The following is a 24,428-nucleotide window of genomic DNA, read 5'->3' as shown; positions in this document are numbered from 1 at the left end:
GGTGAAGGGCTGTGGGGGGGGTGAAGGGCTGTGGGGGGGGTGAAGGGTTGTGTGGGGGGGGTGAAGGGTTGTGGGGGGGGGGTGAAGGGCTGTGAGTGTGTGAAGGGCTGTGGGGGGGGTGAAGGGCTGTGGGGGGGGTGAAGGGCTGTGGGGGGGGTGGGGTTGTGGGGGGGGGTGAAGGGTTGTGGGGGGGGGTGAAGGGTTGTGGGGGGGGTGAAGGGTTGTGGGGGGGGTGAAGGGTTGTGGGGGGGGGTGAAGGGTTGTGGGGGGGGTGAAGGGCTGTGGGGGGGGTGAAGGGTTGTGGGGGGGAGTGAAGGGTTGTGGGGGGGGGTGAAGGGTTGTGGGGGGGGGTGAAGGGCTGTGGGGGGGGTGAAGGGTTGTGGGGGGGGGTGAAGGGCTGTGGGGGGGGGTGAAGGGCTGTGGGGGGGGGAGTGAAGGGCTGTGGGGGGGGGGTGAAGGGCTGTGGGGGGGGGGGTGAAGGGCTGTGGGGGGGGTGAAGGGTTGTGGGGGGGGTGAAGGGTTGTGGGGGGGGTGAAGGGTTGTGGGGGGGGGGTGAAGGGCTGTGGGGGAGGGGGAAGGGCTGTGGGGGAGGGGGGGTGAAGAATGGTTCTGCATGAGGATACACAGTCTCTTGGGGAACCCACAGTTCATCAGCCAGAGACCAAGTGGACCAGCCCCTATTAACCTTCTTCTTACAGTGTTGATGCACCCTTACTGAGTTACTATCGCAGATTTCAGCAATGGAGCCAGAACAAATGCCAGGATGGATATCCGGTCCAATCGGAGGGACTGTAATTTCAGTGGCTGCAATGCTTCAGTATCTGAGGAGTTGTGAATGGTGCTGAACATTGTGCAATCATCAGCGAATATCCCCACTTCTGACCTTATGATGGAAGGAAGGTCATTGATGAAGCAGCTGAAGATGGTTGGGCCGAGGACACTACCCTGAGGAACTCCTGCAGTGATGTCCTGGAGCTGAGATGATTGACCTCCAACAACCACAACCATCTTCCTTTGTGCTGGGTCTGACTCCAATTGATTCCAGTTTTGCTCGGGCTTCTCGATGCCACACTCGGTCAAATGCTGCCTTGATATCACAGGCAGTCACTCTCACCTCACCTCACTCTCACCTCACCTCAGCTCACCTCACTCTCACCTAACTCTCACCTCACTTCACTCTCACCTCAGCTCACCTCACTCTCACCTCAGCTCACCTCACTCTCACCTCACCTCACTCTCACCTCACCTCAGCTTCCCTCACCTCACCTCACTCTCACCTCACTCTCATCTCACCTCACTCTTACCTCACTCTCACCTCATCTCACCTCACCCTCACTCTCACCTCACTTCACTCTCACCTCACTCTCAGCTCACCTCACTCTCACTTCAGCTCACTCACTCTCACCTCACCCTCACCTCACTCTCACCTCACCTCAGCTCAGCTTCCCTCACCTCACTCTCACCTCAGCTCACTCTCACCTCACCTCACTCTCACCTCAGCTCACTCTCACCTCACCTCAGCTCACCTCACCTCACTCTCACCTCACCTTAGCTCACTCTCACCTCACCTCACTCTCACCTCACCTCACTCTCACCTCACCTCACCTCACTCTCACCTCACCTCACTCTCACCTCACCTCACTCTCACCTCACCTCAGCTCAGCTTCCCTCACCTCACTCTCACCTCAGCTCACCTCACTCTCACCTCATTCTCACCTCACCCTCACCTCACTCTCACATCACTCTCCTCACCTCAGCTTCCCTCACCTCACCTCACTCTCACCTCACTCTCACCTCACCTAACTCTCACCTCACTCTCACCTCACTTCACTCTCACCTCAGCTCACCTCACTCTCACCTCAGCTCACCTCACTCTCACCTCACCTCACTCTCACCTCACCTCAGCTTCCCTCACCTCACCTCACTCTCACCTCATTCTCACCTCACTCTCATCTCACCTCACTCTTACCTCACTCTCACCTCATCTCACCTCACCCTCACTCTCACCTCACTTCACTCTCACCTCACTCTCAGCTCACCTCACTCTCACCTCACCTCACTCTCACTTCAGCTCACTCACTCTCACCTCACTCTCACCTCACCTCACTCTCACCTCACCTCACTCTCACCTCACCTCAGCTTCCCTCACCTCACTGTCACCTCACCTCACTCTCACCTCACCTCACTCTCACCTCACCTCACTCTCACCTCACCTCACTCTCACCTCACTCTCACCTCATCTCACCTCACCCTCACTCTCACTTCACTCTCACCTCACTCTCAGCTCACCTCACCTCGGGAGTTCACATCTTGATCAAAGTTGTGATGAGGTCTGGAGCTAAGTTTTTTATGACAGAACTTGAACTAAAGTTAAGTAAACAAATATTGCTCTTTCATCACTTTAATCATGAATGGAGTAAATCACTGAATTTTGAACAGTCCGCACTTTATTTAAATTCTATTCTGATGCCAGTTTTTAAACATTATTGTGAATAAGTTCTGGTTAAGTGGGAGGAGTTACTGAAAGTCAGTTTCCTGCAATGTCTGTATTGGGGGAGAATCAATATTTTCTGGCTAGGATATATCAGACCCTGCCTAGCTACAGGGCTGGCACCCTGTTGGAAGAGTGAAAAGGACTCAGATCAGTTCAAGGAGCAGAGTGAACAGGCTACTGCCTGTCGAGAGCAGGTGAAGAGCTCGGTCGGTTCCATGCAGCTCGAGTGCTGCCACCCACTCCATCCTGCTGGGTGTAGAGGGGCTCAGAAATCAGGGGGGGCGGTGGGTTTGCCGTGTTAACAGTGGGATTCTGCTCACAGTAGCTAGAATTGGGCTGGTAACTAGATGGTGAGGTTCAGCCTTGTGAATCCAGTGGGATGCAATCACAGGAGAAGAGATTGAGCAATTTGGGGACAAGCAGTCATTGGGGCAGCCTGAGTTGGAGCAGCTGTTGAGGGAAATCAGAAGCTATATCCTCAAAAGAGAGGAACTTAAACTCCTTCGAGGGAGACTGTATTTAAAAAATTTTTGTCACTCAGTGACAAAATTGATTGATTGATGTCTGAGAAATTTGGGGGACCCTGTCTTGGTTGCGTTTGCCATTTAATGTACAATTTGTGGTGTGTATGACCACAGTTTGCTTGTTAGTTCATGTTTACCTCATGGTAATTCTGGATGTTAGAAATTTTTTTATTCTTTCATGGGATCTGGGCAACATTCGTTGCCCATCCCTAATTGCCCCCAAATTGAGTGGCTTGCTTGGCCAATGCAGAGGGCAGTTATGAGTCAACCACATTTCTGTGGGTCTGGAGTCACGTGGAGGCCAAACTGGGTAAGGGTGGAAGATTTCCTTCCCTTGAGGACATTAGTGAAGCAGATTGGTTTTTATGATAATCGATGATTACTATTACTGAGATAGCTTTATAGACCAGGTTTAATACTTGAATGTAAATTTCACCGGCTGCCATAGTGGGATTTGAACCTTTGTCTGCAGAATATTATCCTGGGTATCTGGATTACTAGTCCAGTGACATTATCTAGCTGGGGAGATGGTGGCATAGTGATAATGTTGATTGCTTGCTTTGTTGTGTTTTGTATAGTAAATATTCTTCTGTTTGTTTAAAACCATGGAACTTGGTAGCTTTATTCTTTTATTGAGTAACTGGGATTTCAAATCTCATCTACTTTAACAAAAAAGGTTACTGGTCCTTCACCGGATTGTAACAACATTTGGGGGCATCATCAGGGATCATACCAAAATTCGGGGGTCTGGTCTGGGATCATAACAAGTTCGAGCTCTTTGCAGGATTTAGAATCCACGGATGGATATGGATGCTGGACTTGCTGAAGGTAAGGCTAACAGGATCTCCCTGTGAATCTTACTATACATATTGAAAAGCAGAATGGCTTTGTCAATTGCTACTTTTCTGGAGAGGGAAGATTTATTCCTGAGTGATTTGCACCAATTAACCAAGGCTGGGTTCATAACATTAACAAAAATGTTGAAATTAGAGTTAAAAACAAGGACTATAAAAAGCAGATATAATTGAGGTAACAGCACAGAATTGGAAGAAGAAAAACCTGATCCAGGTAGAATGCAGCTCATGTTGGTTAGAATTCAGTTGCAGATGAAGCAGCTCGAGATAGAAAGAGACAGAGAAAAGCAAAAACTTGAACTTGAAAAAGAAAAAGCGAAAGAAATAAAAATGCTAAAGCTTGAATTTGAACTCCAGAGAGAGAAGTTAGCAAGGCAGGAAAGAGGCAGTGGTTTCAAAGAGAAAGGGAAGAGAGACAGTTTGCCCTGGAAAAAGAAAAGCTGAGGTTACGTGGTGAAAGAGAGCCTAATAGTTCAGGTGATGCGTTGAGTCCCACTCCGAGCTTTGATATAACCAAGCATCTTCAACTAGTGCCTAAATTCAATGAGGACAGAGTTGAGAGATATTTTATCTCATTTGAAAGAGTGGCCAATGGATACATATTTTGCAGAGTGTTTTGTTGGGAAAACCAATGGATGTTTATTCTAGTCTTTTGGAAGAACAATCCTCAAATTATGAGACAATGAAAACTGTGGTACTTAATGGTTATGAGCTTGTCCCCAAAGCGTATCAAATAAAATTTTTGACTTTAAAAATGTGAGACAGCTAAGGATAATGGAAGAATTTCACAACAACATCCCAATAGCATCAAGTCATACCTGGAAGATCACAATAAGATAAAGGAAGCAGCAGTTCTGGCAGATGGTATATTGTTAGAAAATAGAGACAGTTTAAGTAAGTTATATTGGTATTTGTGGGTGTTAGGAATGTGTTTTAGCTTTAATGTTTAAGTTTGATTTGTATTCCTGTATCTGTGTGTTAAGAGGTCAAGTTTTAGTTTCACGTTAAAAGTTGTTTGCATTTCTAATGAGAGTTTTATGACTGTAAGCTAAGTTAAACAAACCAGTAGAAAAAACGTGCTGGTGCCTTGCAACAGGGGTCCAGAGAGGCAGGTCCCTCAGACAGACACACACATAGAAAACTAGAAACAGCAGTTTGATTTGAAAAGCAGTTTTGAGTTCAGTTTTGGGAACATAGCTGCCAGGCAGAAGCAACCTAGAAGGAACAGATAGCCAGTCCCAAGCTAAAACTGTTTGAAAGTAGCTGCCAGAGAGAGACTGGAGCAAAAGGAACAGATAGCAAGTCCCAAACTAAAGAAAAGACCCCAGAATCCAAGGGAGTGGAACAGGAGAAAGTCCCAAGCAGACCTTCTCGTCAAAGGAAGGACAGAAACCTGGAAAAAGTCATGTTAAGTAAAGTTAAGAATGAAGGGCAGAAAGAAAGGCTCCAAGGTTCAGATTTAAAGAGACAAAAGCTGCAGAAAGCAGACTTAAAGCGAGAACAGCTTGCAAGAGGCAAGGTGGTCCAAAGAGACGGCTGAAGGTCTGTAACTCTTTGCTGTGGGCATGTGAAACAGTGGTGTACTGTTTACAGATGAGAGGACGTGCCTGGAAGTCAGCTTGAATGCATGTGGTGACCCAAGGAAGAGGAACATCGGAAGGAGACTTCGAAACCCTGGAGCTGAAACCTTGCGGAAGGTGTCTGAGAGAAAGTGTTGGTTTGGAAGAAGATTCCAGGACAAGTTTTTGGAGAGTGGCGATTGGAAGCCCTCATGTGAAAGACGGAATGCAGTGAAACCAGTTAGCTCATGGTGTGACAACGTCTGGGAGGAGTTGAGGAGAGATCCATAGCATCTGGTTGAGGTGGCATCTGTCACTTGGTTTCAGTGTGTGGTGTGTCTGACCATTGAGTGCCTATTGCTTTACATGGACTGTGTAGAGTATAAGGTAGCTTTTGTAACTTGTGTTATCCTTACAAATCTGTATATATCTGTAAAGGTATAGTTGTGGGTGAAGGAGTATTGTAATATAGTTCATCTTTTCTTGTTGAATAAATGTTTTATTCTTTTGTTAAAAGTTCATCAGCTGACTCCTGTGACTCTGTTCAGTAGCTACACTCCGTGTATCTAAACAAACAAATAAAAGTTAGGATCTATCAAGCTGGGTTCCACTCTGGAATTAGGCTTGTCCAGGGGTAACCTCAGATGGGGTGACAATATCACATAGGCAGTTAGGGGGCAGTAGATCTCCATCTATAAACCCACGATAAACCCCAGAGACACTGAAGGAATAGAACAGATTCTGGCTTTAGGGAGAAGGCAGAAGTTGTTCCAGTCGATAAAAATAATTTTACAGAGAATAAAAGCGAGGTAAAGAAACCAGTATGCTTTCAATGCTGTCAGACGGGGCATGTAAAAGCAAACAGTTAGAATCTAAATGGTAAATGGCGGCTGTAATAGGGACACCAAGTGTCTTCAGAAAAGACAGTACCGGTAAAGAAAATGGATAGTAAAACAGTAGCAATGGTACAATTGCAAACTGTTCCCTTAGAACCTACTAGAATGGGTGACATGGCTCAGGTTAGTCAAGGGGATTCTTCCTTGAATACTGGTAAAGTGATTCAGGTTAGTGAAGATTTTTGAGATTTTGTCTCAAAGGGAGAAGTATTCCCTTACTCCTCCAAAACAAGTAAACAAATTACATTCTGAGAGATACTGGGGTATTTCAGCTATTGATGGTGGCTGAAAATACGATTTGTGTTCCAGGTGGATTGCTAAAAAAAATTAATAGGGGGTATTCATGTGAACAACAAACCCTTGTATAAAATTAAGTTATGAAGTGACTTAGTTAGCAAAATTGTTACTGTGGGAATTGTTCCTAGTTTACCTATGGAAGGGGTAGATTTTATGCTGGGTAATGATTTGGCCAGCACAAATGGTAACGTCGCGAGGACTGTGTTGCAGCAGTTGCTTGATCATGCTAATCTGGTCAATCTTCCCAAAATCACTGTGGCCAAACATGAGAAGCTTACTGCCAATCACAGGCAATTGAAGGAAAAGCTGATCAGTGCAGAGAACCAACTTTCAAGCACATAGGATGAGATGAAGAAAATCAAGAACTGGTAAGAGCACTGCAGTGTCAGTCACAGGAGGTAGAACACTTAAATGAGGATTTGAAACATCCAAATGATAAAACAAAAATAAAAATACCTGGAAAAACTCAGCAGGTCTGACAGCATCTGCGGAGAGGAATACAGTTAACGACTCGAGTCCCACTTGAAACGTTAACTGTATCCCTCTCCGCAGATGCTGTCAGACCTGCTGAGTTTTTCCAGGTATTTTTGTTTTTGTTCTAGATTTCCAGCATCCGCAGTATTTTGCTTTTATCTAAATGATAAACTTGTAGAAACAAATCAATTAAAACTTGAGGAACCTCAAGCATCACAAGTCTCTACTAAGCATTGTGAAAAATGCCTTGAACAGGAAAATAAATTACTGATGAATCAGAACAGTTGGTGGGATGCAGAATTAAAAACCATAACCGATACACTGCTGGAGCTTCATCATGAAAGGAGCAATGGAATTCTTGAACTCCGATGCAGATTCATAACAAGAAGGATGAGATGTGCAGCATGAAAGAGCAGATCCTGATGGGAAAAGCAGCAAAGGAAATTTTAGAGAAACACATTGAGGATCTGTCGACTAAATGGAAAGAGACCAAGGAGCAGCCACTGACCATGGAGCAAAGATTCCGAATGCCCATTGAAGTTGTCAAGCTCACAAGGATTCTGCAGGATTTCAAAAATAAAAATGTTTAACAGGAAAAACAGAGACCTAAAGGGCTAATGGCACCTGGCACCAAACCAGGAGTTGCCAATATTGATGCCTGGATTCCTGCTGCTGTATACAGTGTAAGTGGACAGTTCACAAGACCATTTAAAACCCCAGAGGATTGGAATAATATGGTTTGTGAATTTGCATGGAAGACTTAAAGGGTTAGAAAGGAAAATAAAAAGTCCAGAATGAGGAAGTTGTTGACATTGCTTGAAAAGAATTAAGTAAGACACATTCTGAAAGGGATCAGGATAAACTGAAAGATCTTAAAATGTTCAAAGATCAAACCAAACAGCAATGTAAAACCAAAAACAGAATTACCTGGAAAAACTCAGCAGGTCTGGCCGCATCGGCGGAGAAGAAAAGAGTTGTCGTTTCGAGTCCTCATGATGCTGCCAGACCTGCTGAGTTTTTCCAGGTAATGCTGTTTTTGTTTTGGATTTCCAGCATCTGCAGTTTTTTGTTTTTAGCAATGTAAAACCCTTTGGTTTCAGCATAAACAGCATCTCAATGACAAAAACAGAATTACCTGGAAAAACTCAGCAGGTCTGGCAGCATCAGCGGAGAACAAAAGAGTCGACGTTTCGAGTCCTCATGACCCTTCAACAGAACTGACGTTCTTGGAACAGCCAAAAGTGATTTTGATCAGAGAAGAAGCCAGTGGCTGGCACATAAAGAAGCTATTTTCAACTTATTGTCTCAAAACAAGAATTTACCATGTTTGAGTTTAGAAAATGAACTTAAAAATGAAATTATGCTTACAGTCAAAGAAGATGGTGATGATTTAACTGTGGGCTTATCTGAGACATTCTTTGCAGAATTAAAGAAAGGGCAGAGGAAATAACTCAGGCTCTTGATTTATGACCATTCTGATGTTTAAATCCTGTTAATCCAACATGTTACATATATACGTTCTGCTTTGGCTAAGCCCTTATAAACTCTAAATACAATAGGTGTAATTGTGAAAAATGAAAAGATTACCCACACAGCATGTAACAAACTACTTGTTAAAAGTTTATAATAAGAAATTGTAAAGAAACTGTAAAGAGATTTCTTTTCTCCCTCCCCCCAAAGACTAAGTGTGAGGGAAGTCAATATTTTTGGATTTTTTAATGCGTTTTTGTAAGTTAGCACCTGTGGAGTGACCTCTGGTTGAGTGGAGATTGTAACATTTAAGGTACAGAATGTACCTTACAGCTTTGACATGTCAGTCCCTGGCTAAAAGCAGGCACAACGGTGTTGAGATACTGCAAAGGCTATGAGCCCTAACAATATTCCGGCAATAGTATTGAAGGCTTGTGCTCCAGAACTTGCCGCACCCCTAGCCAAGCTGTTCTAGTACAGATACAACACTGGCATCTACCTGGCTATGTGGAAAATTGCCCAGGTATGTCCTGCACACAAAAAGCAGGACAAATCCACCCCGGCCAATTACCGCCCCATCAGTCTACTCTCGATCATCAGTAAAGTGATGGAAGGGGTCATCAACAGTGCCATCAAGCGGTATTTACTTAGCAATAACCTGCTCACTGATGCCCAGTTTGGGTTCCGCCAGGGCCACTCAGCTCCTGACTTCATTACAGCCTTGGTTCAAACATGGACAAAAGAGCTGAACTCCTGAGGTGAGGCGAGAGTGACTGCCTTTGACATCAAGGACTGCATTTGACCGAGTGTGGCATCAAGGAGCCCTAGCAAAACTGGAGTCAATGGGAATCAGGGGGAAAACTCTACATTGGTTGGAGTCATATCTAGCACAAAGGGAGATGGTTGTGGTTGTTGGAGGTCAGTCATCTCAGTTCCAGGAGATCACTGCAGGAGTTCCTCAGGATAGTGTCCTCGGCCCAACCATCTTCAGCTGCTTCATCAATGACCTTCCTTCCATTATAAGGTCAGAATTGGGGATGTTCGCTGATGATTGCACAATGTTCAACACCATTCGCAACTCCTCAGATACTGAAGCAGTCCATGTCCAAATGCAGCAAGACCTGGTCAGCATTCAGTCCCTAGTTGATAAGTAACAAGTAACATTCACGCCACAGAGGTGTCAGACAATGATCATTTTCAACAACAGAGAGCCTAACCATCACCCCATGACATTCAATGGCATTACCATCACTGAATCCCCCACTATCAACATCCTGGGGGTTACCATTGACCAGAAACTGAACCGGACTAGCCATATAAATACTGTGGCTACAAGAGCAGGTCAGAGGCTAGGTACCCTGCGACAAGTAACTCACCTCTTGACTCCCCAAAGCCTGTCCACCATCTGCAAGGCACAAGTCAGGAGTGTGATGGAATACTCCCCACTTGCCTGGATGAGTGCAGCTCCCACAACACTCAAGAAGCTTGACACTATCCAGGACAAAGCAGCCCGCTTGATTGGCACCACATCCACAAACATTCACTCCCTCCACCACTGACGCACAGTAGCAGCGGTGTGTACCATCCATAAGATGCACTGCAGGAATTCACCAAGACTCCTTCGAGAGCACCTTTCAAATCCATGACATCTACCATCAGAAGTACAAGGGCAGCAGACACATGGGAACACCACCACCTGGAAGTTCCCCTCCAAGCCACTCACCATCCTGACTTGGAAATATATCGCCGTTCCTTCACTGTCGCTGGGTCAAAATCCTGGAACTCCCTCCCTAACAGCACTGTGGGTGTACCTACACCACATGGACTGCAGCGGTTCAAGAAGGCAGCTCACCACCACCTTCTCAAGGGCAACTAGGGATGGGTAACAAATGCTGGCCTCGCCAATGAGACATTCATCCTGTGGCAGAATATATTTTTTAAAAAGACCCTTTGCCCCATGAACTACAGCGAGTCAAAAGAAAATGCAACAGATCCAACATCTTATTAAATAAATGATTTATTTCCAGTCAGAAAGATAAATCTTTAAATATTTATATGTAAATTAATTTGAAAAGATTGATTTTAGTTCATTAGTTTGATATATTAATACTGCACAGACTGAACAGTACAGGAACATATGTAGCACGGAGTTTGAATGTTAGAAGCAGAACTCGACAAAATCTACCAACAAACGAGAGAAACCTTCACAGATAGTGCAAACGTGGCAGGTCAGAGTGTCAGTCCTCTACCACAGGTCAAAGCATTAAACACTGACCACTGGAGTCCTGTGGTTCCCCAATCTCTGTCTGGCAGAGGGAGACTGATATCTTCCCAGGTGATGAGGGACATGAACCAAGAGGGAACTGAGTTCCCATGTCCAAAGTCGGACTGAATCATCCTCACTGAGCCCAGTGATAGAGCAGTGAGGGGGCAGGTCAAAGCATCTCACCTAGCCAGGATCTAAGAGAGAGACACACACACATACACACACACAGAATTACAGACTAAGTCACCTACCCAGGATATATATTAAAATACAGACGCATACACACTCACATTCACAAGGTTTAGTCACTAGTTTGTTTTACCTCTCTAATATCCTGAACTATTCCCAGCTAGAGGTGACACACAAATTAGACCAGCCCTAACACTGCTGCCTATAGATGGATTTGTACAGGTAAACACCTCAGGTAGGAAGGGTGGCTTCATTAAGGTGTGTTTTATAGGCAGTGGGTTTATACAGGTGAGAGTTCAGCTGTTGTATACAATGAGCACTGAATCCGACTAAGCAAATATCACAAACTAATGTCAATTTCCCACTAGCATATATGACCCCAGCAGAGATGACCCAGCATCCAATGAGCAGTGAGCATCTCCCATCACCAGGCAACATCCAATGCACAGCGGCCCCTCGAGCAGAGTTTGTGCTCGTTGAAGTTGAGTTTTTTTTAAGTGCAAAATGTTAATAAATTTCCCCAGAACAGCCAGGCAGCTCATGTCACAGAAGGTTAACAAATCACAGACTTCAAACAATTTTAGTGCTGTGACCTACAATTAGAGTTCCAGGTTTACTGATAATTAATCTGATAAATCAACACAAGTAAAACTCTCACTGGGGTACAGGTCCCACACACACTGACTCTCACTGGGGTATGGGTCACACACACACTGACTCTCACTGGGGTATGGGTCACACACACACTGACTCTCACTGGGGTACGGGTCCCACACACACTGACTCTCACTGGGGTACGGGTCCCACACACACTGACTCTCACTGGGGTACGGGTCCCACACACACTGACTCTCACTGGGGTACGGGTCCCACACACACTGACTCCCACTGGGGTACGGGTCCCACACACACTGACTCCCACTGGGGTACGGGTCCCACACACACTGACTCCCACTGGTGTACGGGTCCCACACAGACTCTCCTGGGACTTGTCATGATTTGTGCACCCAGGCAGTGTGTTGCCAGGAAACAATCAGCAGATCAGGCAGCATGTGTGGAGCAAGAAAGAGACTTGATGTTTCAGGACTATGACTTTTCATCAGAGGGACTGCAGCGGTTCAAGAAGGCAGCTCAGCACCACCTTCTCAAGGGCAATTAGGGATGGGCAATAAACGCTGGCTTTGCTGTGACACTCATGACCTATGAAAATAATTTAAAAGCACATTTCTCCCTTCACAGAGACTGCCAAGCCTGCTGAAGCATTTTCTGTTTTTATTTAATATGTCTAACATCTGTAGTATTTTGGTTTTGTGATGCTGGCACATTTCATCATGAATGCTATGCTAACTGAACATGATCTCTCCTCCTAACAACCCCATAAACCTCCAGGAAGCAGCAGGGATATGGATCGGGGTGGGGGTGGATATTGATCGGGGTGGAGTGGGGGATATAGATCGGGGTGGAGTGGGGGATATTGATCAGGGTGGAGTGGGGGATATTGACCGGGGTGGAGTGGGGGATATAGATCAGGGTGGAGCGGGGGATATAGATCGGGGTGGAGCGGGGGATATAGATCGGGGTGGAGCGGGGGATATAGATCGGGGTGGAGCGGGGGATATAGATCGGGGTGGAGTGGGGGATATTGATCGGGGTGGAGCGGGGATATAGATCGGGGTGAAGCGGGGATATTGATCGGGGTGGAGCGGGGGATATTGATCGGGGTGGAGTGGGGGATATTGATCGGGGTGGAGTGGGGGATATTGATCGGGGTGAAGCGGGAATATAGATCGGGGTGGAGTGAGGGATATAGATCGGGGTGGAGCGGGGATATAGATCGGGGTGGAGTGGGGGATATAGATCAGGGTGGAGCGGGGATATTGATCGGGGTGGAGCACGGATATAGATCGGGGTGGAGTGGGGGATATTGATCGGGGGGGAGCGGGGATATTGATCGGGGGGGAGCGGGGATATAGATCGGGGTGGAGTGGGGGATATTGATCGGGGGGGAGCGGGGATATTGATCGGGGGGGAGCGGGGATATAGATCGGGGTGGAGCGGGGGATATAGATCGGGGTGGAGCGGGGATATAGATCGGGGTGAAGCGGGGGATATAGATCAGGGTGGAGCGGGGGATATAGATCGGGGTGGAGTGGGGGATATTGATCGGGGTGGAGCGGGGGATATAGATCGGGGTGAAGCGGGGATATAGATCGGGGTGGAGTGGGGGATATAGATCGGGGTGGAGTGGGGGATATTGACCGGGGTGGAGTGGGGGTTATAGATCGGGGTGGAGCGGGGGATATTGATCGGGGTGGAGTGGGGGATATTGACCGGGGTGGAGTGGGGGTTATAGATCGGGGTGGAGCGGGGGATATTGATCGGGGTGGAGCGGGGGATATTGATCGAGGTGGAGCGGGATATTGATCGAGGTGGAGCGGGATATTGATCGGGGGGGAGCGGGATATTGATCGGGGTGGAGCGGGGATATTGATCGAGGTGGAGCGGGATATTGATCGGGGGGGAGCGGGGATATTGATCGGGGTGGAGTGGGGGATATAGATCGGGGTGGAGCGGGATATTGATCGGGGTGGAGTGGGGGATATTGATCGGGGTGGAGCGGGGGATATTGATCGGGGTGGAGTGGGGGATATTGATCGAGGTGGAGCGGGGGATATTGATCGGGGTGGAGTGGGGGATATAGATCGGGGTGGAGTGGGGGATATTGATCGAGGTGGAGCGGGGGATATTGATTGGGGTGGAGCGGGGGATATTGATCAGGGTGGAGTGGGGGATATTGATCGAGGTGGAGCGGGGGATATAGATCGGGGTGGAGTGGGGGATATTGATCGAGGTGGAGCGGGGGATATTGATCGGGGTGGAGCGGGGGATATTGATCAGAGTGGAGTGGGGGATATTGATCGGGGTGGAGCGGGATATTGATCGGGGGGGAGCGGGGGATATTGATCGGGGTGGAGTGGGAGATATTGATCGGGGTGGAGTGGGGGATATTGATCGGGGTGGAGTGGGGGATATTGATCGGGGTGGAGTGGGGGATATTGATCGGGGTGGAGTGGGGGATATTGATCGGGGTGGAGTGGGGGATATTGATCGGGGTGGAGTGGGGGATATTGATCGGGGTGGAGTGGAGGATATTGATCGGGGTGAAGCGGGGGATATTGATCGGGGTGGAGTGGGGGATATTGATCGGGGTGAAGTGGGGGATATAGATCGGGGTGGAGCGGGGGATATTGATCGGGGTGGAGTGGGGGATATTGATCGGGGTGAAGTGGGGGATATAGATCGGGGTGGAGTGGGGGATATTGATCGGGGTGAAGTGGGGGATATAGATCGGGGTGGAGTGGGGGATATTGATCGGGGTGGAGTGGGAGATATTGATCGGGGTGGAGTGAGGGATATAGATCGGGGTGGAGTGTGGGATATAGATCGGGGTGGAGTGGGGGATATTGATCGGGGTGAAGCGGGGGGTGGGGTTGGGTGGATACAATCCAACCAGCTCGATCCTATCAAAGCCAAAGGGAAGGGGGAGGGGGAAAGAGGAAAGGGTTCATGTGGGGGTTAGAGAACATTTAAGGAGAGCAGAAAGTTAGCCTGAAATAAAAACAGAAAATGCTGGAAAATTTCAGCATGTCTAGCAGCATCTGTGGAAAGAGAGAGAGTTAAAGTTTGAGTCCCTGTGACTCTTCTTCAGAAAGTTAGTCTGTTCAATTCTTACAGTTATCACCACAACATGACAATGAGCAGATGAGTATCTTTTTGATATGGGTTTGATAGAGTAAAGCTCTCTCTACACCGTCCCCATCAAACACTCCCAGGACAGGTACAGCACGGGGTTAGATACAGAGTAAAGCTCCTTCTACACTGTCTCCATCAAACATTCCCAGGACAGGTACAGCACGGGGTTAGATACAGAGTAAAGCTCTCTCTACACCGTCCCCATCAAACACTCCCAGGACAGGTACAGCACGGGGTTAGATACAGAGTAAAGCTCCCTCTACACTGTCCCCATCAAACACTCCCAGGACAGGTACAGCACGGGGTTAGATACAGAGTAAAGCACCCTCTACACTGTCTCCATCAAACATTCCCAGGACAGGTACAGCACGGGGTTAGATACAGAGTAAAGCTCTCTCTACACCGTCCCCATCAAACACTCCCAGGACAGGTACAGCACGGGGTTAGATACAGAGTAAAGCTCCCTCTACACTGTCCCCATCAAACCCTCCCAGGACAGGTACAGCACGGGGTTAGATACAGAGTAAAGCACCCTCTACACTGTCCCCATCAAACACTCCCAGGACAGGTACAGCACGGGGTTAGATACAGAGTAAAGCTCCCTCTACACTCTCCCCATCAAACACTCCCAGGACAGGTACAGCACGGGGTTAGATACAGAGTAAAGCTCCTTCTACACTGTCTCCATCAAACATTCCCAGGACAGGTACAGCACGGGGTTAGATACAGAGTAAAGCTCTCTCTACACCGTCCCCATCAAACACTCCCAGGACAGGTACAGCACGGGGTTAGATACAGAGTAAAGCTCCCTCTACACTGTCCCCATCAAACACTCCCAGGACAGGTACAGCACGGGGTTAGATACAGAGTAAAGCACCCTCTACACTGTCCCCATCAAACACTCCCAGGACAGGTACAGCACGGGGTTAGATACAGAGTAAAGCTCCCTCTACACTCTCCCCATCAAACACTCCCAGGACAGGTACAGCACGGAGTTAGATACAGAGTAAAGCTCCCTCTACACTGTCCCCATCAAACACTCCCAGGACAGGTACAGCACGGGGTTAGATACAGAGTAAAGCTCCCTCTACACTGTCCCCGTCAAACACTCCCAGGACAGGTACAGCACAGGGTTAGATACAGAGTAAAGCTCCCTCTACACTGTCCCCAACAAACATTCCCAGGACAGGTACAGCACGGGGTTAGATACAGAGTAAAGCTCCCTCTACACTGTCCCCATCAAACACTCCCAGGAGAGGTACAGCACGGGGTTAGATACAGAGTGAAACTCCCTCTACACCGTCCCCATCAAACACTCCCAGGACAGGTACAGCACGGGGTTAGATACAGAGTAAAGCTCCCTCTACACTGTCCCCATCAAACACTCCCAGGACAGGTACAGCACGGGGTTAGATACAGAGTAAAGCACCCTCTACACTGTCCCCATCAAACACTCCCAGGACAGGTACAGCACGGGGTTAGATACAGAGTAAAGCTCCCTCTACACTGTCCCCATCAAACACTCCCAGGACAGGTACAGCACGGGGTTAGATACAGAGTAAAGCTCCCTCTACACTGTCCCCGTCAAACACTCCCAGGACAGGTACAGCACAGGGTTAGATACAGAGTAAAGCTCCCTCTACACTGTCCCCAACAAACATTCCCAGGACAGGTACAGCACGGGGTTAGATACAGAGTAAAGCTCCCTCTACACTGTCCCCATCAAACACTCCCAGGAGAGGTACAGCACGGGGTTAGATACAGAGTGAAACTCCCTCTACACCGTCCCCATCAAACACTCCCAGGACAGGTACAGCACGGGGTTAGATACAGAGTAAAGCTCTCTCTACACCGTCCCCATCAAACACTCCCAGGACAGGTACAGCACGGGGTTAGATACAGAGTAAAGCTCCCTCTACACTGTCCCAAAGGGAATTCAGAAGAAGCCTCTTTACCCGGAGAGTGGTGAGAATGTGGAACTCACCACCAAGGGAGTGGTTGTAATGAATAGTACAGCACGGGGTTTGATATAGAGTATCTAAGGGGAGCATTTAAGGGGAAACTGGACAAGGATGTGAGGGAGAACGGAATACAGGGTTAGGCTGATAGATTTATGCTCAAGTGGAGCATAAACACGGGTGTGGACTGGATGGGCCATTTGGCCTGTTTCTGTCTACAGTATCCTATTTAAGTTTATAGATCCAATTAAAACCAAGAAATGATAGCACCATCTGTGTGCAAACTACCAAAAACAGCCAATCAGCAACTTCAAACCATTTGACTTGAAAATGAAAGGGAATTATTGGACAAGATTTGGGCCAGAATCAGAGGCTAAAGGTCAAAGATTCATTGCCTCCAGCCACACATGACCCAAGCACATGGTAACCCATTCAGCATCAGGCAATTGTGCAGATCAGTGTCAACGGACCAGAGAGCCCAGGATTAACTCAGTGACTTATTATAAAAATACTGGTCAGTCATCATTAATTGTTCAGTAAAATTTCCTGTAGTTGTGTGCCCATCAATTGCACATCCATCCTTCACAAAAGCTGAACAATTTGCAGCATTCCCAGCCCATCAGTGATGCCTTCTCTCTGTCCTCCCACTCCGAACTGCACAGAGGGAGTCTCTCTGCACATAGGCTGGCACATCGGGCAAAAACCAGATGGGCAGTTGTTTTGAGATGTTGGCATGGCTGCAAATACACAGCTCCCATGTAGCATTCCCGCAGGGAGAGATTGACAGCAGTGTGGGGGCTTAGAGTCAATCTCTCCCTGCCTCAGGCAAGCACACTGGAGAGTTTCATCCACACACACTGAGAATTCTCAGATCCTCACGCTCTCTCATACTCTGGGACAAACCTTTCCAGTTGTGACAGGTCTTACAGCTGGTGCCATAGGTTAGGAGTGCTTAAAATGGCTACACGGGTGCCGAGCAGTCAGGACGGCTTATATGGTAGATGCATGGATTATGATCTCAGGGTTTTCAATCTGTTTCTTGCTCTGCACCACTCGCAGCTCCAACTGTGCTGCACTCGGCTTCTTACACGGACCGGCCATAGCTGGGGAGAGAAAGATATAACGAAAGTGTGAGAGAGATAGAGAAAGAAAGAAAAAAAGAAAGATAGTGTGCGAGAGAGGGAGAGAGAGAGAGGGAGAGAGAGAGAAAAAAAGAAGGGCGAGTGAGTGAGTCAGCGGTTAGTTACACAGTAAATCTCCCTCTACACCGTCCCCATTAAACACTCCCAGGACAGGTACAGCACGGGGTTAGATACAGAGTAAAGCTCCCTCTACACTGTCCTCATCAAACACTCCCAGGACAGGCACAGCACGGGGTTAGATACAGAGTAAATCTCCCTCTACACTGTCTCCATCAAACACTCCCAGGACAGGTACAGCACGGGGTTAGATACAGAGTAAAGCTCCCTCTACACTGTCCCCATCAAACACTCCCAGGACAGGTACAGCACGGGGTTAGATACAGAGTAAAGCTCCCTCGACACTGTCCCCATCAAACACTCCCAGGACAGGTACAGCACGGGGTTAGATACAGAGTAAAGCTCCCTCTATACTGTCCCCATCAAACACTCCCAGGACAGGTACAGCACGGGATTAGATCATCAATGACCTTCCCTCCATTATTAGGTCAGAAATGGGGATGTTCGCTGATGATTGCACAATGTTCAGCACCATTCGCAACTCCTCAGATACTGAAGCAGTCAATGTCCAAATGCAGCAAGACCTGGACAATATCCAGGCTTGGGCTGACAATTGGCAAGTAACATTCGCACCACACAAGTGCCAGCCAATGACCATTTCCAACAAGAGAGAATCCAACCATCACCCCATGACATTCAATGGCATTACCATCACTGAATCCCCCACTATCAACATCCTGGGGGTTACCATTGACCAGAAACTGAACCGGACTAGCCATATAAATATTGTGGCTACAAGAGCAGGTCAGAGGCTAGGTACCCTGCGACAAGTAACTCACCTCTTGACTCCCCAAAGCCTGTCCACCATCTGCAAGGCACAAGTCAGGAGTGTGATGGAATACTCCCCACTTGCCTGGATGAGTGCAGCTCCCACAACACTCAAGAAGCTTGACACCGTCCAGGACAAAGCAGCCCGCTTGATTGGCACCACATGCACAAACATTCACTCCCTCCACCACTGACGTACAGTAGCAGCAGTGTGTACCATCTACAAGATGCACTGCAGCAACTCACCAAGGCTCCTTGCAAAGCACCTTCCAAACCTACGACCACTACCATCTAGAAGGTCAAGGGCAGCAGATAGATGGGAACACCAACACCTGGAAGTTCCCCTCTAAGCCACTCACTATCCTGACTTGGAAATATATCGGCCGTTCCTTCACTGTCACTGGGTCAAAATCTTGGAACTCCCTTGCTAACAGCACTGTGGGTGTACCTACACCACATGGGCTGCAGCGGTTCAAGAAGGTAGCTCACCACCACCTTCTCAAGGGCAACTAGGGATGGGCAATGAATGCTGGCCTAGCCAGCAAAGCCCACATCCCATGAATGAATAATAAAAAATGATACAGAGTACAACTCCCTCTACACTGTCTCATTAAACACTCTCAGGGCAGGTACATGGCCCAATGAAGATTGAGACTGCAGTTGGTTCAGTTCTCAACCTGTAATAAAAAGGGGTTGGGGAAAGGCTCAATGTTTATTCTAAGGAAAGGAATGGTCGTAGTTGAGCAGGCACACCCCTCCTCTCCCCGTGTACACTCTCTAGCCCCCACACCCCGCCCTGTGTTTCTATAGGATCGATAGGGATAGCTCGTGCTCACCTTTGGCATTGGAGATCGTCCGGGTCACAATGTGCTGAAGGGCAGAGACTGTCTTCTCACAGGCAATCTGTGTGCGAAAAGGATGAAAATTAGGGTCAGGGGTTACTGTTAGGATCAGTGGCTGAGACAGGAGAACACTTCAGCCGAAATGGCTCTCCTATCGAGCGTGTATGGAACCCGTACCCCAGTGAGAGTCAGTGTGTGTGGGACTGTATCCCAGTGAGAGTCAGTGTGTGTGGGACTGTACCCCAGTGAGAGTCAGTGTGTGTGGGACTGTACCCCAGTGAGAGTCAGTGTGTGTGGGACCCGTACCCCAGTGAGAGTCAGTGTGTGTGGGACCCGTACCCCAGTGAGAGTCAGTGTGTGTGGGACCCGTACCCCAGTGAGAGTCAGTGTGTGTGGGACCCGTACCCCAGTGAGAGTCAGTGTGTGTGGGACCCGTACCCCAGTGAGAGTCAGTGTGTGTGGGACCCGTACCCCAGTGAGAGTCAGTGTGTGTGGGACCCGTACCCCAGTGAGAGTCAGTGTGTGTGGGATCCGTAACCCAGTGAGAGTCAGTGTGTGTGGGACCCATACGCCAGTGAGAGTCAGTGTGTGTGGGACCCGTACCCCAGTGAGAGTCCGTGTGTGTGGGACCCATACGCCAGTGAGAGTCAGTGTGTGTGGGACCCGTACCCCAGTGAGAGTCAGTGTGTGTGGGACCCGTACCCCAGTGAGAGTCCGTGTGTGTGGGACCCATACACCAGTGAGAGTTAGTGTGTGTGGGACCCGTACCCCAGTGAGAGTCAGTGTGTGTGTGCGACCCGTACCCAAATGAGAGTCAGTGTGTGTGGGTCCCGTACCCCAGTGAGAGTCAGTGTGTGTCGGACCCGTACCCCAGTGAGAGTCAGTGTGTGTGGGACCCATACCCCAGTGAGAGTCAGCGCATGTGGGACCCATACCCCAGTGAGAGTCAGTGTGTGTGGGACCCGTAACCCAGTGAGAGTCTGTGTGTGTGGGACTCGTAACCCAGTGAACTCCACCTTTCACACGAAGGTTTCCAATCCCCACTCTCCAAGAACTTGCTTAGGAATCTTCTCCCAAACAACGCTTTCTCTCAGGCACCTTTCACAAAGGTCCACCCCCAGAGTTTTGAATTCTCCTTCCAATGTTCCTCTCCCCTGGATTGCCATATGCATTCAAGCTTCTTTCCATGTATACTCTCTCTCTCTCTCTCTCTCTGACTCAACTGTTCCAACAGAACGCCACTGCTTCACATGCCCATCGTACAACATTACAGACCTTCCGCTGTCTCCTCGGACCTTCTGGCTTCTCGTAAGCCTATATTGCTTTAAATCTGCGTCCTGCAGCTTCCTTCTCTTTAAGCTTGGAGCCTTCCTCTCTGCACCTTACTTTCACTTCCACAGAACAGGATCTTTCCCAGATTCCTGTCCTTGTCCTTTGACTAGACTGTCCTCTTGCGACCTTTCCTGTTCCACTCCCCTGGATTTGGGGACTTCCTTATTCTTTAGTTTCTGGAACCTGCTTCTGCAATTTCCTCTCCTGTGTTCAGCTTCTCCTGGCAACTGGCTTCAACTTTAGTTTGGGACTTGCTATCTGTCCCTCTGCTGCCCAGCCTCTCTGGAATCCTGGCTTCAACTGAACTCAAACGGAACTGAAACTGCATTTCTAGTTTTCTCTGTCTCTGTGGGTCACTCTCGCTGGACCCCTGTTGCCAGGCAACAGCAATTTTTTTCAACGTTGTGTTTGTTTTAACTTCCCTTCAAGAGTTATAAAATCTTCATTAAAATGCAGGCATCTTTTAAAGTGAAACTAAAACGCAATTTCTCCTTTTCTTAACACATAAATACAAGTTAAACAAACATTAAAGATATACCTTATTCTTAACACACCAAAATACACATACTTACTTAAACAATTTCTATTTCCTAACAGTCCCATTCCCCCACTCTGTCCACATAGTCCTGCAAGCTTATTTCCCTTAAGTGCCCACCAAATTTCCTTTTAAAATCATTGATCATCTCCACCACCCTTGTGAGCAGCTGCTTTCAGGTTAACTCATTCTTATACTAATTATTTTAAATGTATGTCCTCTGGCTCCTGACACAGACTCCAGAGAAAACAGTTTCTTCAAACTTGCACTTTGAAAATCCCTCAATTTTCATTCTCTCTATTTGGTGTCCCCTTCACCAGATCTGCTCTGAACTGATGTTCCTGCATCACTTTACCCTGACCTGCACTATATTCTATCTGCCCATTTCACCAGTTTGCCTATGTCCTGTTGAAGTCTTGTCGCCAAAGTTGGTGTCATCTACAAATTATAAATTGTACACCCTATACACTAAGGGAATTTTGGCACAGTGGTTATCTTACTGGACTAGTAATACCAGAAGCATGAAATGATCCAGAAATACCAGTTCAAATCCCACCACAGCAGCTGGGGAATGTAAATACGATGAAATAAATCCAGAATAAAAGATGACGATGACCATTAAACTATTGGATTGTTGAAAAAAGAAACCCATCTGGGTCATTAATGTCCTTTAGGGAAGGAAATCTGCCGTCCTTACCTGGTCTGGCCTACATGTGACTCTAGACCCACAGCAATGTGGTTGACTCTTAACTGCCCTTTGAATTGGCCTAGCAAGACACTCAGTTCAAGAGCAATTAGGGATGGGCAACAAATGCTGGCCCAGCCAGTTTTTTTTATTCACTCGTGGGATGTGGATGGACATTACTGGGCCAGCATTTATTGCCCATCCCCAATTGCCCTTGCTAAGTGGGCATTTTTAAGAGTCAACCACATTGCTGTGGGTCTGGAGTCACATGCAGGCCAGACCAGGTAAGGACGGCAGATTTCCTTCCCTAAAGGGCACTAGTGAACCAGATGGGTTTTTACAATCATCGACAATGGTTTCATGGTCATCATTAGACTTTTAATTCCAGATTTTTATTGAATTCAAATTCCACCATCTGCCATGGTGGGATTCGAACCCGGGTCCCCAGAGCATTACCCTGGCTCTCTGGAATACCAGTCCAGTGACAATATCACTATGCCATCGCCTCCCTATATCCCTCCAGTGACACCCATATTAAAAAAAGTCCAGACAATTTATATATAAAACAAGAAAAACAATAATCCTATTATTGATCCTTGAAGGACCCCACTGCAGTCGTCTTCTCTCCAGTCAGAAATACATCCAATAACCATTACTCTCTGCCTCTCATCCCTTAGACAATTACATACCCAAGTTACCACCGTCCCTTTAGTATCACTTGCTTCTGTTTTCCTGAGCTGCATTTCCTGTGGTAGATGTCTGCGGTGTGACCCTTACCTTGAGGTTATTGGGGTGCTGATGTGTCCAAGCCAGAAGCATAGCTGCAAATAAATCACCCGTCCCCACAAACACAGCATCCACCTTCGGTATCTCCATTCGAATTCGCTCCGTCACTTGTGAACCGCCTGCCATCACTGATCACAAGAACAACAGCAATAATGACACAGAATGAGAGTAAGGCGGGTGTGTGGGGTGGGGGCAGAGGAACCTGGGATAGGTTCACAGGACATGAAAGGCAGATCTCAGCTTGGTAAAACTGTTAATATAAAAAGCTAATGAAATTCTAGGTTTGTTCAAAGAAATATTGAATATAAAAACCAAGGATAATAACGACCCTATATAAACCTTTATTATGATCTCAGCAGCAGTGCCGTGAGTATTGGGGTTTACACTTCAGGAAACTCTGAGGGTTTAAAGAGGGTACAGTGCAGGTTCACTGGGATACTGTCTGGAATGAGGAAATACAAATACAAAGAAAATCTTAAATTAATTTTCTTTTTAAACAAACAATGCAGATTACAAGCTGATACGACAGAAATGTTTAAAATTATGAAAGGATGGGACAGAGAAGATAGAAGCAAATAGTTCTCAGTAATTCAGGGGTCAAAACAAGGGGCCAGAGATACAAGATTAAACGTAAGAGATTTAGAATAGAGTGCAGGAGAAATTCTTCACACTGAGAGTCATGAGGCTGTGGAATTTACTTCAAGGGTTTGAGATTAAGACAGGAAATGTTAACATTGGAGAATAGATTGGCTAGAATCTTACAGCACAGAAGGTGGCGATTTGGCTCATTGTATCAATGCTGGTTCTTTGGAAGAGATCTCCTATTCATTGCCACACCCAAGCTTTTTCCCTATAACCTTGCATATTTTTCCTCTTCAATTGCACACTTGCCTTTTGAAAGTTCCTATGGAATCTGATTGAACCAGCCTTTTGGGTAGTGCATTCCTAATAATAACCATCCTCTGTGTGAAAAAGTTTCTCATTTCTCCTCTGATTTATTTGCTTATCTTATTACTGATGCTTCTTTCTTTGTCATTTTCATCTCGAAAGCTGAACATGTTCTTCATCTCGGGTATTTGGTGGGGTTCCACTGGGTATGTAGGTGATCGCTAAGGCCGATCTGTGCCTGGAAATTTCTGCTGCAAATCGGACAGGATACCGCAGACTACTTAAGTTCTGGATGAGTTGCTGGCTCAGGATTTCCTCTCCTTATGTTTTCCCTCTGCCTCTGAAAAGTCCTTTCTTTCAAAGGAAATCACAGCATTTTCATTTGCTTGTGCCAGGTGCAGCGATCCTGGGCAAGTTCCTCCCAGGTCTCAGTATCAAAACTCCTCAGTGAAGCCTTCAGAGTGCCCTTGTAGCACTTCCTTTGACCGGAATGAGTGCACACCTCAGACTCAAGCTCTCCATAGAAGATTCACTTTGCTAAGTGAGTGTCAGGCATTCTGGCTACATGACCAGCCTAACTCAGGTTTTTTTTAAAATTC

At 47.4% G+C, this 24,428-nt stretch overlaps 1 protein-coding gene across 3 annotated transcripts in view; it reads right to left on the bottom strand.

The window, feature by feature from the left end:
• Positions 1–10,567: 10,567 nt before the first annotated feature.
• The window catches only part of LOC144676645 (pyridoxal kinase-like), a 48,788-nt gene continuing 34,927 nt past the window's right edge, over positions 10,568–24,428 (bottom strand). For 2 of the 3 annotated variants that reach the window (XM_078537016.1, XM_078537017.1), the window contains 3 exons: positions 22,933–23,069; positions 19,598–19,664; positions 16,898–17,837 (listed from right to left, as the gene is read on the bottom strand). In XM_078537016.1, the coding sequence (XP_078393142.1) occupies positions 17,725–17,837; positions 19,598–19,664; positions 22,933–23,069 (317 nt within the window). In that variant the 3' untranslated portion in view covers positions 16,898–17,724. Of the gene's footprint in view, positions 12,224–16,897; positions 17,838–19,597; positions 19,665–22,932; positions 23,070–24,428 lie in introns of those variants that run through there. The other variant, XR_013575387.1, reaches the window with a different exon arrangement.

This window comes from Cetorhinus maximus, unplaced genomic scaffold, assembly GCF_964194155.1.
Source record: "Cetorhinus maximus unplaced genomic scaffold, sCetMax3.hap1.1 HAP1_SCAFFOLD_1777, whole genome shotgun sequence".
Classification (NCBI taxonomy): Eukaryota; Metazoa; Chordata; class Chondrichthyes; order Lamniformes; family Cetorhinidae; genus Cetorhinus; species Cetorhinus maximus.
Note: the sequence above shows the minus strand (reverse complement) of the source record. Positions and strands in the feature narration are given on the sequence as shown.